At 41.5% G+C, this 17,621-nt stretch overlaps 1 protein-coding gene across 1 annotated transcript in view; it reads left to right on the forward strand.

Annotated features, from left to right (window-relative positions):
* LOC126395706 (netrin receptor UNC5D-like) overlaps positions 1–17,621 on the forward strand; it is a 231,406-nt gene that overhangs the window by 133,288 nt on the left and 80,497 nt on the right. Inside the window, exon 2 of the mRNA XM_050053364.1 lies at positions 12,290–12,496. Within this exon, the coding sequence (XP_049909321.1) occupies positions 12,290–12,496 (207 nt within the window). The remainder of the gene's footprint in view (positions 1–12,289; positions 12,497–17,621) is intronic.

Consider the following 17,621-nt stretch of genomic DNA (forward strand, 5'->3'; position numbering starts at 1 on the left):
GGACGAACTATTTCTGATTACCAGAAAAATGTAGTCGGGAGGTCTTTAGTTTTTGAGGCAAATTTGTAGAGTGTAGTTAGATGTCTGTGCCAGAGTATGTGTACTTACAGCACAGGAGTTATGACTGTTGATCTTTAATTATGGTGCCCCCATCAGGGTGATCGGGGTCATTTTTGTTGAGCAGCATTTGCACATCTCCAAATCCTTGGTGAAAATGTATGTGTCTACAATTTACCATCTCATGGGTATTTGTAAAAACATTGATGAGGAAAAAAAAAAAACCCAGCACAAAAACAGTGAGGTTTCAGCCCTTTGGGTTTGAGCCCCCAATTCTATTTTTAAGGGAGAAGTGTCTTAGTCTTCCTGTTAACATTGTTTGCATATGGCCCCAACAATTTCCACCTAGCAGATAGCCATATAAGTTGCATGAGGGGATGAAACTCAAAAGAGCGTATTGACATTCTGATCAACTCAGATCTTCTCTCCCCTACCAATGTCTCAAATTTGCAAGTAGCCATTTTGCACAAAACACAACAAAAATACAGTATTGCCAAACGTTCTTTTGGAATTTGAGCATCTTATCAGAGACTCTTCAGACTTTGTGCTTTGACAATCTATCTTATCATCTCCATTCCACTAATGCTAAAGCAACAAAAGCCTGATGTGATACACTCCCAAACACTTACAGTACTCCTCCTAAGAGATAAACAGGATAAATCTTGATGGTGAAGTATGTGAGTAGTGCTTAATCCTGTATTTTCCACCATCCAGGTGTCCTTAAACAAGGCTCCTAACCCCCTGCTGCTCCAGTGGTGCTGCTGTCCAACAGATAAGAGCTTGGTCGTACCGAGCAGTTCCCACTTGTGAATGTAACTTTGAGAGTGAAGCAGGGCTTTGCTGATAAAGAGCAATGACATTTTTCTGCCTTGTATGAGCAAAAATTCATTGAATCAACACAGGAAAAATGAGGCCTAAAAAATATAGTCATCTGAGAGGTAAACGGTCGATCAGAGCAAAGAGTCAACATTCGTGTGTTCATGTTTTGATTGGACAACATCTGGCATGTGTGTAAGGAAAGCTGTCATTGCCTGTGAGTGCTTCAGTTACGCCACATACACTCTCTGAGTGTGTGTGTGTACGCACATGTCTGTTGTGTCCTGAGATGACAGATGAGAGGTTTGCATCAATATTTGAACAAAGCTCTCTGGCTTCTCTTTCTGTTGAGGCCATGCTGTTTTTAAGAGTCTGAGAGGCAGAGCAGAAATGTATTGCTTGTGTGACTCCCGTTGCAAAGAAATTACAAGTTAGAGAGTAGATTCACAGCTCCAGGCGTTTCAGCAGTCTGACAGAAGTCACTGTGAGACTTGCCTGAGGACAGGGAGGAGAAGAACCTGGAAGGAAACAGGGATGTGATTTTTAAATAGAGGTATAAAATGTGACTGTTGCCCAGTTATCACCTTGATTTGAATACAGAAGTTTGGCAAGATTTTGGAATAACATGGAAACCTATGTACACTTCCTCTGGACAGGGGAGTCCATGTGCATAATCCAGCTAGTGTGCAATTGCGTGTCAACTTGTCAGGGGGAAACCCTGTAGGCCTAGGTTGATATGCATCAATATGATTGAAGGGCTGAACGATGTCGAAAAATCATGTAATGATGTAATTGTGATCTTTTTAGACTAATATTGCGATTGTGATTCAGGATGACATTTTTTAAGTTCCTTATCTTCATTATTCACTACACACAACCAATAAATCATTCTGTAGTTTGACATACACAGCACTGGATACAGTCAACATGTAAACTTGTGGTCATGACTTAATTTAAGTAAAATCAAAACTAAAAGAACAACAAAGCACTGCAGAACAGGTCTGGTGTGAAAATTAATATATGACAAAAAAAAAAAATGAATCAAAGAGCCCGGTTACACAGTTAGTCTTGAAATAGTCTGGCGACCTGTCCAGGGTGTACCTCGCCTCTTGCCCAATGTCAGCTGGGATAGGCTCTAGCCCCCCCACCACCCCTAACAGGATAAGCGGTCACGGAAAAAAAAAAGAGCTTAGATAGACAGCTGAGACACATCGCCATAAACATCTGTGTCTAATACCCCTCTCCAGCTGACCACTTGTGTTCAGAGTTTAGTACTGCTTACTGGGTTTGGGCCAAGCGGCAACCTCCGAGGCTTAAAAATGAAGCCAATGTTGAAGTGCCAAAAACTGCAGTTCATTGAATGTCCACTTGAGGCAGGCTCCAAAACAGAGGTAATCCCCATAGATAACCATGTTAAAATGCCCAACTTTACAGCAGAAATAAACATGTTTACAGCCTGGTTAAAAAAAAAAAAAAAGCTATAGCTAATATCAACATTCATGATAACTTTACACGTGGTAAATTTTTTTGTAACTCACCTGTTTAAATTTATAAAGGTCCAAAGTTCTGCATATTTAAGGCAGGGCAGCTTGAGTGACAGGGTGTCTGCGAGGTGTTGCTGCATTCTGTGAGTTAGATCGACCCTTTGCTTCTTCACAGCTTCACCCTCCAAACATGGAGGCTCCAAAAAAACACTTCTGGCTCCAAAAAAACAAGATGGCAATGGCAGAAATGCTGAACTCAATGCTTCAAAACTGGGGCTCCAGAAGCCAATGGGTGGTATCACAGTACCTGTGTCTATTAGTCCAGTCTATAGTTTGGGCTAATGGACAATGCCATCATCCATCGCTGATGGTTGTCAGTCGTCAGCCACTGAGCCCGACATTGTGATTTAGGCTCCGGCCCCAAATCTTCCAGACTGTGGTCGGGAAGCACCCTGGTGCTGGCGATGTGGGATCGCCAACATCGGTCTGCTCTCAGTGCATCCATTGTCATTTTCTCTCTCTAGCTTGTGCACACACAGCTACAGCAAACAATGTAATATGTTAACCTTTGGGATTGCACTTAAACCCGGCCTTGGCCATTTTCACACCATAATACTGTGAGCATCAAAGTTTGGGTGTGGCATTTTACAAGTTGTTTACTTCATCTACTCTAATTCTCATATGTCACATGAAGGGTAGGGCAGCGTTTGTGCACGTGAAGCCCACAGGGCCAGTTGTTTCTGAATGGTTTTTGTTACTCGCCGCAACAATGTCGTAACAGCTGGTATTGTTTTCACCTCGTGGGCCTTTGTGTGTGTGTGTGTGCCATCATGGCAAAATGTGGTCCTGGTGACACCAACTGTAGTGGAAGCTACAGCTGAAGCTGTTTTGAGTATTTTGCCAGGTGTTTATATGTCTGTCTGTCTGTCTGTCTGTCTGTCTGTGGACAGATTTTGTCAAAGCGACAGCATCACAACCATGTCAGATGGAGTCACAGAGTGGTGTGTGGTTGAGATAAAATAAAGGTCAAGTTTGAGGATGGGTGTGGTCCAAGCAAGATGGCTGGAAGTAGGGGGAAAAGAAGCAGAGAAGGAGCCGCTGACCCCCCGTTTTACACCCATGGCCCACATTTGTCTAAAGTCACAATTTAGTGTATCGCAGCTGAAGTGATTCTATCACAAGATGGTCTCTAGTTGTTTTGTGTTTTTTAATTGCAGTTGTTACGATATGAAGATTATATTGCGATTACATTGGTTTAAATGCAATTAATCGTTCAGCCGTAGTTGAATTGTGGGTAGTGTCTGCAAAGCACCGAATACAATCAGGCTTTTTCACGTGTTACTGCCTTTCTCGCCCCATTTGCTGTTGCACTGAGAGATCAAGAAACCCCATCTTTGCCAGTCTATCTTTCCCCTGTGGTGAATCTGTCATTCAGAAATCTCTGCAGACTGTGTGTGTCTGTGTGTCTGTGTGTGTCTGTGTGTGACTGTGTGTGTTTGGCAGGGGGTTGTGATCCTTCACTGGGCAAAAGTTGGCTGAGAACCAAAAAAGAAGTGCCTTTCTTTTTGGACTCAGGTTTATAAGCACTTCCTGAAAATGCTGAACATTTTTTTTGTCTTCCTGCCGTGCACTCGGTTGATCTGAACAGATGCTCCCCCAGTGCTTCTCACTATCTTCAACACCCACCTATCATCTGCTTCACCAATCTCCCTCCACCCCCATCTCCTCTGCTAGCTTCACCTCTGATCCTCAATCTCGACCATCCATCTGCTGCGTGGATCTGCGTCAGTACTGCCTATGAAGACACATCACACTGGGCATATATAATTAATGCAGCACTGACCATTGCCAAGCTGTATTTATTCATGTATTTACACAGACACATTAGCCTGTAAGTCAGTGTTTACACCAAAGCATCGACGCATGGCAGCAAATAAAATCCACAGAATGTGTCCCCCCCGTTTACCAGCTAACCACCTTATTTCTCAAACCTGTTACTGAAATGTCAACATGGTGAAGTAATTAGCGCACAATTATGCCACTGGCTCTTAATTAACAAACTAAGAATTAATTAGTAGATTTGTTTGTTAATTCATGGCTAAGCAGCTGCTTCCTGCTTATTAATACTGAATGCTGTCGAGTGAGTTAAAGCAATTGGAGAACTTTCCTATGCTTCTCTCCAGTTTTTTTCTTCCTTTATAACATCTCAGGCCAATTTAAATGGAACTGGTAATGCATGATATGTTAGTTGTTATTATTTTAAAACTGCAGCATTTGGGGGATATTTAAAGGACGGTCAGTTCCTTGTGTAAGAATAATTCTGAAATGAGATGTTCTGTAAAATGTTTTAGGCTTCAAGCCACTGATTATTGGATAACACATTAAAGCAAATGTTGCATTTTATTAAAGCCATATATTTTCTCCCACGCTCTGTGTTTCTTTCTTTCATACTAACACACACAGTCACACACATTGTCTCCTTTTTGCTCTCTGTTCATGCTGGTAATTCACACACAGTATTAGCGGGAGAGTCTTTTTTTTTTTTTTTGGTGCCTCAGAACTGTTAGAGGTTTAAAATCACAGATCACACATGTGACATTGTGAAGGTTTTAATTCAGTACAGTTAAATGAACAGTATTCGTGAAGAGCAATTGAAATGGCAGGCAAAAAAAGGACACAAACAGGCATACTTGCATTAAAAACCAGAGAGGTGTAGAGAGTGGCAGTGTTGCGGTTACTGAAACTGTAGGTGGAAGGTCATTTGTATCCATTACAAGTCTTTCAAACTGAAGCAAACATGTTTGATGTGAATGTATCAACACAAATGGTTTAATGCAGGTCAGACTCTGCAAGAAGGAAATTATAACAACAGGTACCCTACGTGTTACAGGTTAGTGTGGATACAAGCAGAATGGCCTTGATGTCTCTCAGGCCAAAGAGTCTGTCCTTACACAATCAGAGAGTGTTATTTTCTAAGACACTTTTCAAGATCTGATCAAGTACAGGAAACAAATCCAAAGATTTTGTTAAATCTCAACTGTAACACCACTACAACGACCCATTTTGATGGTGTTGAAACATGACAGCCCTGTTAGGGGAGTGACATGAAGCTGCGGTTGTGCAGCGACCCATATTAACCCAGAACTAATTGTTTTGTACATGTCGTCAAAAGGACAATCAGATTGAGCTTGTATTCACTGTCTGTGTCAAAGGGGTGTAACAATTACTTCCTGTTAAGCGCAGCAGAAGCAGGAGGTTCAGGTTCAGAAGGCAACAGCCTCTTAAACAAAGAGGATCTCCCTGTAATCAGTTCTGCATCACAGGAAGTGGAGCTGATTGGTATATAGCATATTCAAAGCCTTTGTGCAGGATGTGGGATGTGTTGACCAGGTTGATGCTGGCTTTTTGGACTGTTTGTCATTTGTGAATTGTGATGCTGTGATCATGTTCCTGCTTATACAAAAGGACTTAAATGGACAGATCACCCCAAAGTCAAAAATACATGTTTTTCCTCTTACCTGTAGTGCCACTTATCAATCTAGAGTGTTTTGGTGTGAGTTTAAAAGTGTTGGGGATATTGGCTATAGAGATGTCTGCCTTCTCTCCAATATAATAGAACTAAATGGCTCTCTGCTTGTGGTGCTCAAAGCTCGACAGCAGTGTCTCTTTCCAGAAATTGTGACCCGTTCGCATCCCTAGGTTGTCAGATGCCGTCGTTTTGTCAGGGCACCCTTTAGCATCCTTGACACCCTGGGCTTTCAACTAACTCCAATGTAAACCCATGTTCGGCAGTACCTGACGCCAAGAGCAACTGATGCAGTATAAAGATTTTCACCTAGGAGACCTAGACTTAGAGACTCCATAGGGTGCCCTGTGCATTGCTTCAAGACATGGAGGGGCAAGACAAAGTGTCTGTATTTGACAACAGGGGAGTGAGAACTAGTTCTAAATAATGACCCAGTTACTCAAGATAATCCACAGACCTTGTTTTGAGCTGTTTCATGTGGGAAATATTTAGTATTACCGAACAACTCGTACATATGCAGATGCACACCTTCCCTTTGCACAGTGATACAGTTGGTGGGTGTAGTTTAGACATTATGTGTAGTACTCATTATCTCACACTAAAGCAAATTAGATTGATAATTAGCACGACAGGTAAAAACAACAACAAAAACAATGTATTTTTGACTTTGTCGTAAGCAGTCTCTTTAAATAGTGTTAAATATTAATTCTTGACAACAGCCTCTGTGCTCTATTCATGTGCTTAATACCAATAACAGTACCTAAGAAACTGTTTTGTTGCACTTTGTTTCTACACCAACTGTGGATGTATGTGACGCTCTTTACAGCTTTTTGTCTGTAAGATCCACCAGCATGTCTTTGTTTTTGTAATACTGTCATCCGGACATAACCCAGGCACAATGAACTCAGTCAGTCGGCCATGATCTTGAGTCTGAGCTCAAAGATTGGAAAAAAAGGTCCATGTCATCTGCAAATTTGACATGGGGTTTGGTGTACACCCCCTGTCGCTTGTATACAGAACAAAAAGCAGCAGGAACAGGACACATGCCTGTTGGGGCCCAGTGTTTCTGTAGGATTGGATCGGATCAGCTGGTGTTTGAGATGGAAACAGGACAGCAGTTAGTCTGCCAGGAGATGAGGTTGCAGTGTGCTGAAAGTGGAGCAGAATTTGGCAAAACATCAGCCTGGCTGCTGCCTTCAGTCTCTGCAAATCACTACGCGTGTGCTGGAGCAGCAGTCATCTTTCTCTGTGTGAAACAGCCTGTGCTACCACCCAAAGGCTTTACCAAATTAGTTCAGTCAGCTAGGGGCTCTTTCCCCCTCATTTCTTTTAGATTCCCACTAAAAGCTATGAATACATTGAACTGACAGAAGAGACCATACTCAACCGTTGCTTTTAATTTTGCACGAAGAGATGAAGAGTTTTCCGTACTTGAGGAAATTAAATTGTTTGCGAGTTTCCCTTACAGGTTGCATCACAGCTGATGCAGTATTAGAAGACTGTGTGTGCATTTCCAGGACAAAAGTTTGTTTGTGTGCAAGACAGACAGAGAGGCAGAGAGAGGAAGAAAGAGAGAGGGTGTCTGATAGAGCCATCACTCAGCCCTTTGGCAGTGATATCTTGTTTTCCTCTCAAACTGGGCTAGATGTATCTGTGCCCCTTGTGTGTTATTGCCGGGCTGAGGCATTGGTTGTAGATCACTGTGAAAACTGTGAAGCACGGGGCACAGCGGTCTCCTGAATGACAGCGGCGAAGCATATTGAGGAGAGATATTGGTCCGCGGCCTTTCCTGGAAATGTGCAGATGAACCAATAACAGCCCTGCACTGGCCGAGAGATGTAAATGAGTAGATTATCTTAGGACGGCAAACAGAAACCCCACAGCACCATGAACGCCATCACATTCTGCAGCCACTCTGTTTGAGCCACATCTCGCCTGATAACTGTGTCAGTTCTCTCATTTCCATGTGATTACAGTGGCAGACCATGCAATTTGTGTGCCCTCGTCAAGCTTACCCTGCCCAAACCCCCCCCCCCCCCCCCCCCCCCCAATAGCTAATGAGAAATCAACACAAATAAACAACTTGGTTGGCAAACAATAATAAATATAAACAATAAAAGAATACACTATGTGCAAATTTGCTAATTTTGTCATCTTCGTTGCTCTTTTTTTGCCTCCACGCCAGTGATAGCTGTGGCTGCAGGCATTATGTTTTCAGGTCGTCCATCTGACCATCTGATCTTGAGGGAATTTCTACAGATTTGGAAGAAACATCCACTTTGAGACAAGGATGAAATCATAGAAAATTAAGTTGTCAAAGGTCAAGGTCACTGTGACCCTGTGTCTGTCTTATTTTATAAAGGCGATCTCTCAAGAGGGCTTTGAGGAAATTTCTTCAAATTTGGCACAAACATCCACCCTGACTCAAGAATGAACTGATTAGAATTAGATGGTCAAAGGTCAAGGTCACTGTGACCTTAAAAAATGTTTTTGGCATTGACTCAGGAATTCATATGTTAATTATGACATAACTACACACACATTTCTAGGCAAGGCAAGGCAAGGCAATTTTATTTATATAGCACCATTCATACACAAGGCAATTCAATGTGCTTTACAAGAGAAATACATTAAAAACAATAGATCGTTAAAAACAAGCGCTAAAAGCAAGAAAATGAATAGTTAAAAACAGTGCAGAAAATGCATTTAAAAAGCAAACATGAAGCAAAAGCAACAGCAGACAAATATAAAAACAATAGCTACAGATTATCCTAACAATAAGTTACATATCTAGTTCACTGGTAAGCAGTAGGATAAAATACAGAAGTGATGACATTTTATATCCAGAAGGTCAACGGTCGACTTCAGTGTGTCATAATGTTCTGCAAAAACACTTTTCTGGCAGTTAGTCAACGTCATAACTCAGGAACAAAAGGGGAGACATTTGGTCAGATGCTGAATTAGTGACTCTAATTTTGGGTGTCCACCTTGAAACTGTGCTGATTGAATAGATGTTCTATGCTGCAGGGATGAAGATGTGTGTGAAGCATCCATGTTTTCAGACATGGGTGTAAACTGTAACTGTAACTTGACTGGTTTGTGTAGTCATACAACCATGGGGTGGTAATTCTAGTTTTGTACTGTTCCCCGCATGGCTTTTGCCTTTTCATTTTCTCTTACCCTAATGCTCTCCACATACAGTCCACTTCACCATATCCAACAATGCTCTAGCATGTTCTGACTATGATGATCACATTGACAAACACAATAAGATGAACTGCATTGCCAGCACTAAAGATGGTACACCTACTACAGACCGACCGGCCCCCTAGGTGGACAATTTTGTCGCCTATAGGAAGATCCGCCACTGTGTGTGTGTATTTACTACAATTTGCAGAGCCTTAGGTGCATCCTACAGTCCTGGCTTTGTGTTGCGCTTTGTGATCTATAGTCAGCCATTTCAAGAACAAAGACAATGTAAGGCTGGTCCCACAGACAGTTAAGTGCTTGTGTTTCCCCCTAGAGTCACATGTCCCGCCACCAGCCTGAGGTTAAATCACACCAGAGTGTCTTTGCTGTGTCTTGCCTAATCTGTCTACTGCAATACTATCCCACCTGCTAAATAAAAAATGAAAATGCAAAAAGTCAACGGACAACTAACTCTGAAATAGAGCCCGTAATGCTTTACTAAACCTTGCTCCAGTTGATGTTGATATTCGAGGTATTAAGCTGTGGCATTAAACTGTCATGTTGGAAAGCATTAGTATAATACCTGATCTATTAACAAATGAGTCATTATGGGGCTGTGGCTTTGTCTGACAGCTGCGTGTTTGTGTATTCATGTTCCCATCTATCATCGTCTGGATGCGCACTCACGTCTATGTTTCGCATCTATCCAAACACAAACACAGCATGTCAATGCTCGGCGCGCAAAACAAATTGGAGCACTCTGTACAAGAAAAGCTTGCCTGGGGCTAGTCATTTTGAAATTAAAAGCATGTCTCTTTGTTGAGCCTCAGTTCCAGGAATGAGGGAGAGAGAACGTGAACGTGTCGCACGCAGGAGAGAGGGAAACCGAGCTGGTGCTGTGATTTCGCAGCCAGGGAATCACACAGTCTTTTATCTATTCCCCTCAATCAGGAGACATCCGGCAGGAAAGGTAGGAGGATTAGATTAGCTAGAGAGAGAAAGAGAGAGTGGGTTCTCTAATCCTGATGGGGTTTTCAGAGGTACACCCATCACTGTGGAGAATGCAGTGTGCAGAAGGGAGTTTGGATCGGGAGGGGCGGGCGCGGGACGGTTTGCCTCACTAAACCCTTCACACTTGCATGAAAGAGGTTCCAGCAAACTAGGGGATTAGTGAGAGTGTAATTACACTTGCAGGGCCTCAGAAGTAGCAAAACGTGCGCTGACTGGAACACACCTCAGACGGGCAGGGGAAGAAGGGAGTAATGCCTCTTAAATGTGTTGCCAGTGTGTTGTCGGTGAATTCTTCAACTGAATTAACTGCCTTTAGTGAACACCAACATCTGAGAGATCAAAGGAGTCTTTATGGGACTACTGTCTGATCAACATCAGGATGTCTCTATTGTCTTCACTTTCATTTAGGTGTTTATTCCAGACGTTTTTACTACTTTTTTGTGTTTTGTTCTTTCTGCAAAGAGGGTGCCTGTGGATTCTGTTCAGTTGTTGTGCCATGTCACATCTCTCTGTTACGTAGTGGTTGTCAAAAAGTGCTTATACTCATTGCTATAGTTGGATTGCACTGCGATAAAAACTGCTCTGTGTTTCGGGTCCTGTCGGTTCCGGATCTCCAGAGAGTCTTTCCCCTGAAAACTCCCATAAAATCAGGATTTCTCACCATCCAACAAAACTGTATTTCCACTGTTGCTATTTGTTACCATACAGAGAAGAAAAACAGCACATATTGAGCCAACAGTGCAGTTGAGATAACCCTTAATGCCTCATGTTCCCCAGAGGTGCTCAAACACCTCAGCCTTCAAAAAATAAAGAGAGAAAATATGTTTGCAAACAATAACACTAATGACATAAATTATTTAAACAAGGATGGTATTTTTTATCAAAAAAGTTTACAGGTTTGCAAAATTGAGTGTGGCCTGCAATGTCCCTGTGTACTTAAAATATTAAACACTGTGGCCCCCAGGAGGATTATTGTTCTGCGGTAGACTTTCTGTAAATGAATGGGCTCTTCTCATTTCTCTATTTTGTGTCTCCTCATCTTCTCTCAGCTCCGTCTCCTGCTTGTGACCCGGAAATCAATCTCAGCGTACCATCTCGAAGGATGTCTCAGTTCCTAAAATGCATCTCAAGGAGAGAGGAGGCTTGCCAGAGGAGCTGTGGATGCAAAGATGTTTCCTTTGCGGAAATCTTTTTGGCACCATGACGTATAAAAGATGTGTGACACACAGCGGATGATGCAGCTGTGTGTCACGTCATATTCCGTTGATGTCGCTTTAAAATCACAGCTCCGAAGTCTTATCTGGTTAAATGCCTAATGCCTCGATTCCTCTCTCCTCGGGTGCTTTTCATTATGCTAGAGTGTCTCTTGCTTCCCTTGCATCTTAGCTCCTCCCAGTGAGGATGTGAGAAAGAGATGCAAGGACGGAGGAGTCAAAGCTGCCAAATGAGACAACCTTTGTTCCACAGTGTCTGTCGTAAGTGCAGAGGTGTGGCATTTATACATCATGCCGCTTAATGAAAAGACTTCTGCATAGGCTACACCTGTGTTTCATGGTCAGATCCTCCTCCAGAAATCCTCATCTCTCCTCTATTCAAGATGCATTTAAGGGAGTGAAAGATCTCCATGATGACAGAGGGTGCAAGATTTCCGGGTCACGGGAGGGAAGAGGACACAAAAAAGCATAGTTAGTATAATGAAAACCACCCCTCATGTCTCTTGCTTGCCTCCCCTATTCACAACTCAGGCGGGAGAGACTAAGATGTGAGGAGAGGAGGCAAGGAAAGGAATGGAGGATGTGCAAGCTGAGAAATGAGAAGAGGGGATTGTATTGTAATACTGTAGCGAAGAATGGGCTGTGGGGACGGGGTGATGTTCTGTTGTTGTTATTTCTCACACTGTGCTCCAAAACAATTTGTTTGAGAGAGATGTCGCTGTGAGGAGTAATGGCTGCTAGTTGGGGCTGGTTGCAGGGGAGAGAAGGAGAGTGAGGGATTGTGAAAGCTGGGGGAAGACAGAGAGCAGGCTAGTTTTGAGGTGTTTTTGTGCGTTGAAAACAACATTTCACTGCAGGGTTAGTCGGTGGGGAAGAAATCTAAGATGGTTTGAATCAGCCATCCTGCTGTCGTTGATTAATAATTAACTTGCGGATTCAATTTTGTTCAGTCATTCCATTAAGTCTGGTTTTATTCTCATTTTGTCCTTCAGGTCCCCGAGGTGAGGCCCTGCAGCATGGCCAGTCTGGGACGCTGCCGCACTTCCTGGAGGAGCCTGTGGACGCTTACATCGTCAAGAGTAACCCCATCAAGCTCCGCTGCCAAGCTCGGCCTGCTCTACAGATCTTTTTCAAGTGCAATGGCGAATGGGTCCACCAGAGCCAGCACATGTCTCAGGAGCACACTGACCTGGGGACAGGTACAGCAAACACATATACATACCTACACAGACAGAAAACACTGTACACAAACAGGATATGCAGACAGACATACAACTTGCAAATAAAATCATATTTTTTGCCCTGTCAAACCTTCCTCCTGTCACTTTAAGTTATGATTATAGCATTCACATCTCTGATAGCAAGGACTGAAGTCTTAAGAATGAACTCTCCAAATGGGGCTTTGTGACAGTGCCCGTAACTATGTCCAGCCCTGCAGATATATTTGCCTGACTTCTTTAGTACGTACTGTGTCACATTTGATCTAAACTCAAAATGACAACTTTCACACCATGAAAGGCACCTACTTGTACAATTTGAGGATTTGACTTTGAACTGCGAATGGTATCTCGTACTGATGCAACTTGATGAAATGCAGTTGTTGTTATTTTAACTTCAAATTCAAACCACAAAGAAAAATGTCTTTTTTTTTCCTAAAAGCCCTGTTTTTATTGCATCATCTCACAATGGGTAATAAATATCTCATGAGTTCACTTGTCATGTTTACACAGCAAATTGGGTAAAGAGAATCATATTTTACTTTTGCTCTTAAAATGTACTTGTCATTAATTTGACTGATTCTCAAGTATACACTGTAAAAAGTTACTTGTTTTAATCAGTGCTGACAACAGGTTCCAAGCAGCAGGATAATTAAGTCTGATTTGAGCAGAAAAAAACATAAAAGTATTAGCTACACAGATAATTAGGCCTAGGTCTGCCCTGAACGTCAGATGACCATCATTTAATCACATCAGAACTCGCTGAAAGAGGTCGGGATGAAGGCAACATATTTATGAGCGTGCCTTGGTTGCTATTAGTGCGACAGTGTTGATGCTTCACTTAACACACAGCACCAATCAATATCTTCCCTCCAGAGTTAACAATGGACCTCTAAATTTTTACTGCCTTATAGTGTGGATTCATAGCTCTGCTCCCATCTGGCTCCTTATCACCATTCATATCTGTTTCCACTGGGACAGACACAACGAAGGGGAAATACAGAAGGGAAGGGGCTGAGAGAATAAAAGCTGAAAAGGGAAGCATCTTAAAAATCCACCTGTGCTATATCTCATAAAGTAGAAATATCTGGACTGTTAGGATGTGTTTCTTTAAGCACCAGCTGCTGGAAGATGCGACAAGAGTGCATGTAGAATTGGGGTTTTAAATTGATCTTTATTATAACCATGACCTTTGCTAAAAACATGGAAGCACTATGGAAACAGATCTCAGATTTGGATGGATTTTGTAAGAAAATATCTGTACCAAAAAGGAGGAGTTGTTTTCCATGCATGAATGCACCACATTTAGTCAAATCGTTCCACTGTAGAAGTTCTCAGTAAGTTTTATGTCTGCTATTCTGAGGGCTGCTTCTCCTCTATCAACACTTCCTACTGTTGCTGTAGCGCCAGTGCTCAAAGCTGAGGTGACAAATGTTACAGATAGACAGGCAACTCTTGCAGAGTTTAAATTTAATGAAGGCGGAAACAACGAGTCGTGCTGTTTGTGGAGAGACTGGTAGAAACTCCCTGCATAATCTCACAACTTGATCCTTCTGCCAGTGATATACTTTATAGATTTCTTACTGTTAGACTTTATGCATCTCCTGGCAACATTACTTTAAACCACAAGATCAATCATTTCCTACCCTTTACAAAGCTGCTTTTATTGCTCAAAGCTCCTATTATCAATATTCTTATCATAATAATGGATTGAATGACTGTGTTAGGTGAGCTTTGTTTTGGTTCACTCAGACTGGTCTTGTAGCATCATAGCCTGGCTTTCTGCCACATTAGGTAGTTGTTTTCAGCAAAAAAGCAGTCAAAGTCTCCTGTATGCTCCCTTTCCAGCACTAAACAGCAGATAGACAAAGTTAACAAGTAGCTGCTCAACATAGTGAATCATTTAACAGCTTAAGAGCCAGTTTTTTCAGGAGGTGGTGGAGACCAAAAACAGAGCTATGGGGAGAGACAATATTGAACTTACATTTGCCAGGTAGCCAAAAACATGACACTAAATGAATGCTAACCTTGCTCTGTATCTGCTGGATATGTAAGTAAGTTTGCTAAGTTTGCCATACAGTGTCAGGTCAAAAGGTCAGTTATATGTGTTGTACTGATATTTTGTTTCTGCTGCCCCCACGTAGCCAACACATGGTTTCAACAGGTTTACACTTAAAGGGACAGATCGCCCCAAAGTCAAAAATACATATTTTTCCTTCTACCTATAGTGCTATTTATCAACCTTGATTGTTTTAGTGTGAGTTGCAAAGTGTTGGAGTTATTGGCTGTAGGGATGTCTGCCTTCTCCTCAATATAATGGAACTAGATGGCACTCGGCACTTCCAAAAAATTACATTTGAAAAACTCAACAGCAATGTCTCTTTCCAGAAATCATGACCTGGTTACTCAAGATAATCTGCAGATTTTGTTGTGAGCAGTTTCATGAAGGAACTATTTGGGGTTTTTTGTACCAAACTACACCCACCAACCATATCACCATGCAGAAGGAAGCATCTACTCATGGATGAAAGGCTTGTGTTAGTGACATTGCACGTTGTAAACATTAATGCTCCTCGGCTGAGCTGTAACATTAGCTAGGTCAGTGGTGCTATGTGAGCGAGCAGTAGATGCACACTTCCTTTGTGGTGGCGAAAAGGCCTAGAAATATTTGACCCTTAAGGTCAAGTTAGAAGCAACACATGTTTACTAAAATTGTGTAACCCTGAATGACACTGTCGACATTATGGCAGAAACAAGTTGTGGTAAAATGCCAAGTATTCTGGCAAATGGCAGGAAATCATACACCCACACACACACACACACACACACATGGAAAGTTAGGTATGATGTTTTATAACATAACTATACTGTTTCTTCAGTAAAGTACCTGCAAAGGCTGTGAATTGACCCAGAGTCATAGAGTCCTTCTTCAGCACCTTCTGCATGGTAATCCGGTTGTTGGGTGTAAGACAGAAGACAGAAACTAGTTCCTACATGTAACTGCTCACAGCAAGGTCTGTGGATTATCTTGAATAATCAAGATTTTGGAATTAATTAATTTCTGGAAAGAGACATTGCTGTCAAGTTTTTCAAATGTATTTTTTTAATGCTTTGAGCACCACAAGCCAAGTGCCATGTACTTCCATTATATTTGGGAGAAGGCAGACGTCTCTACCGCCAATAACTCCAACACTTGGCAAGTCACACCAAAACAATCTAGACTGGTAAATAGCACTACAGGTAAGAGGAAAAATTTGGATTTTTGATTTTGGGGTGAACTGTCCCTTTAACTCTATCTTATTATAATGCATTTGGCATGACCACAGTCCGTTGCATTACCTTAACCTAGCAGTTTGTTGTGTTTTTGTTCTACTGATAGGATGTTGTTGTTTTTTTACTGTCCAGGTATGAGGACTTTTGAATATGTCAGTCTGCATGCAGCAACTGGTTCTCACTTAATAAAACCTAATGGAGCAATGTCATGAATGCAGTATGGAGCATTAAGTCTATCGTTTATTGGCAGATGTTTCAGTGTTGGCTTTTGTTTGATACTATCATGGTGCAGCACTAGTTATCAAAACTTCTCACCAGGGTTCAATATTCATTAAGAAGATAATTAGTCTTGTCACTGATCATCTCAGTGCATCGCCTTTTAATCAGACACAGGATGGGGCAAATTGAAAATGGATGGAGCAGTTTTGTGCTTCAGTATACCAGAAGATAAACTATCAATTTTGCATGAAAAAGTGGCTCTCTAGCATGACATAAGAATATCTAGAAACTGTTACAGCTACGTTATTGGATGATGCCTCAAAAGGAAAAAAAGTGTAATACAAAATGTCCCCAAATTAATGCCAATATTGGTTCATTTTTATGAACACTGGACCTGGCCATCTTTTACAGCCCACACTTGGATGTGACTGTACACTCCAACAGCCTCCCTCTGGAACCAGTAAATAGCTTCAAATGTTAACATTATCATTGCTTTACACATAATTTGTTCACAGTGGAGATGTTCTTTAGAGCGTGGCATCATTTTTAGGCCCAAATAATAGATTCCACATCCCTCCTTTCAATCTAACATTGAATGAGCAGGGATGTAAAATGGGTCCCCTTTAATGTTACATGTTGATGTGTTTTGTTCAGGTGAATTGTGATGAGTTTGGAAACTAAAATGGAAAATGTAATTGCCAGGAGCAATACTGGTCATCATTTTATGGTGGAATAAAAATGATGCAAAACTTTCCAAGACTTCTCAGTAAAACTGAGTTAGAATTTCAGTCATGTTAAAAAAGAAAAACGTGTTATGTCTTTTCTAATTGCATGATTTAATCAAAGAGGCATGTTTGGCAAACAGAATATTAAAATCCCATTCATTATTGTTGCAGGTTGAAAAAAAAACAAAAACATGACTACAGCTTCATCATTGGGTTTAGCAGCTCAACACCAAAGCTGTCATATTTCTGAAACACCTTTTTTTTTTCAGAGACCAGCATATAACAGAATTACACATCTCTTCAGTATTCACACATTCACATACAGTTGGTCTGAAGCCATCTGTCTGTCTAGATTCAAAAATAAACAGCATTCCTTTTTTTTTTTCTTTTTCTAGCAGCATGGCTTTTAGCCAGTCCAGTCACTCCTTCACTTTGGTCCAGACTGAAATATCTCAGTAATTGTTCAGATTTTGCATAAACATTCATGGCTCTATTGATTTACAGAGAGATGAATCCTACTAACTTCCCCTTACTGTTCCACCAGCATCACCAGTAGAGCTGCAACAATTAATGGAATAGTTGTAACAATTAAATGAATCGCCAACTAATTAGATAATCGATTAATCCTTTTGACTAACTTTTTTACTAGCTTGCTATATTTGGGTTGAGGACAAAACTAGACTCACAAGTCAGTCTTTAGACGCTTTGCTTAAAGAAGCAACAGATAGGATTAGGGTTTTTTTTAGCTTGGCGCCACCTAGCGTCAGCAGTGTTGCTCGCACTGTCGCAAAGACCAAATTGACCGTGGGGATCAGAGATAATCAATAAAATGTAGGCTGTAAAGCCCCCAGTATACCTCTATGTATATGTAGAATGAGAAGGTGTGTGGA

The sequence above is a fragment of the Epinephelus moara genome, chromosome 9, assembly GCF_006386435.1.
Source record: "Epinephelus moara isolate mb chromosome 9, YSFRI_EMoa_1.0, whole genome shotgun sequence".
NCBI classification, from domain to species: domain Eukaryota; kingdom Metazoa; phylum Chordata; class Actinopteri; order Perciformes; family Serranidae; genus Epinephelus; species Epinephelus moara.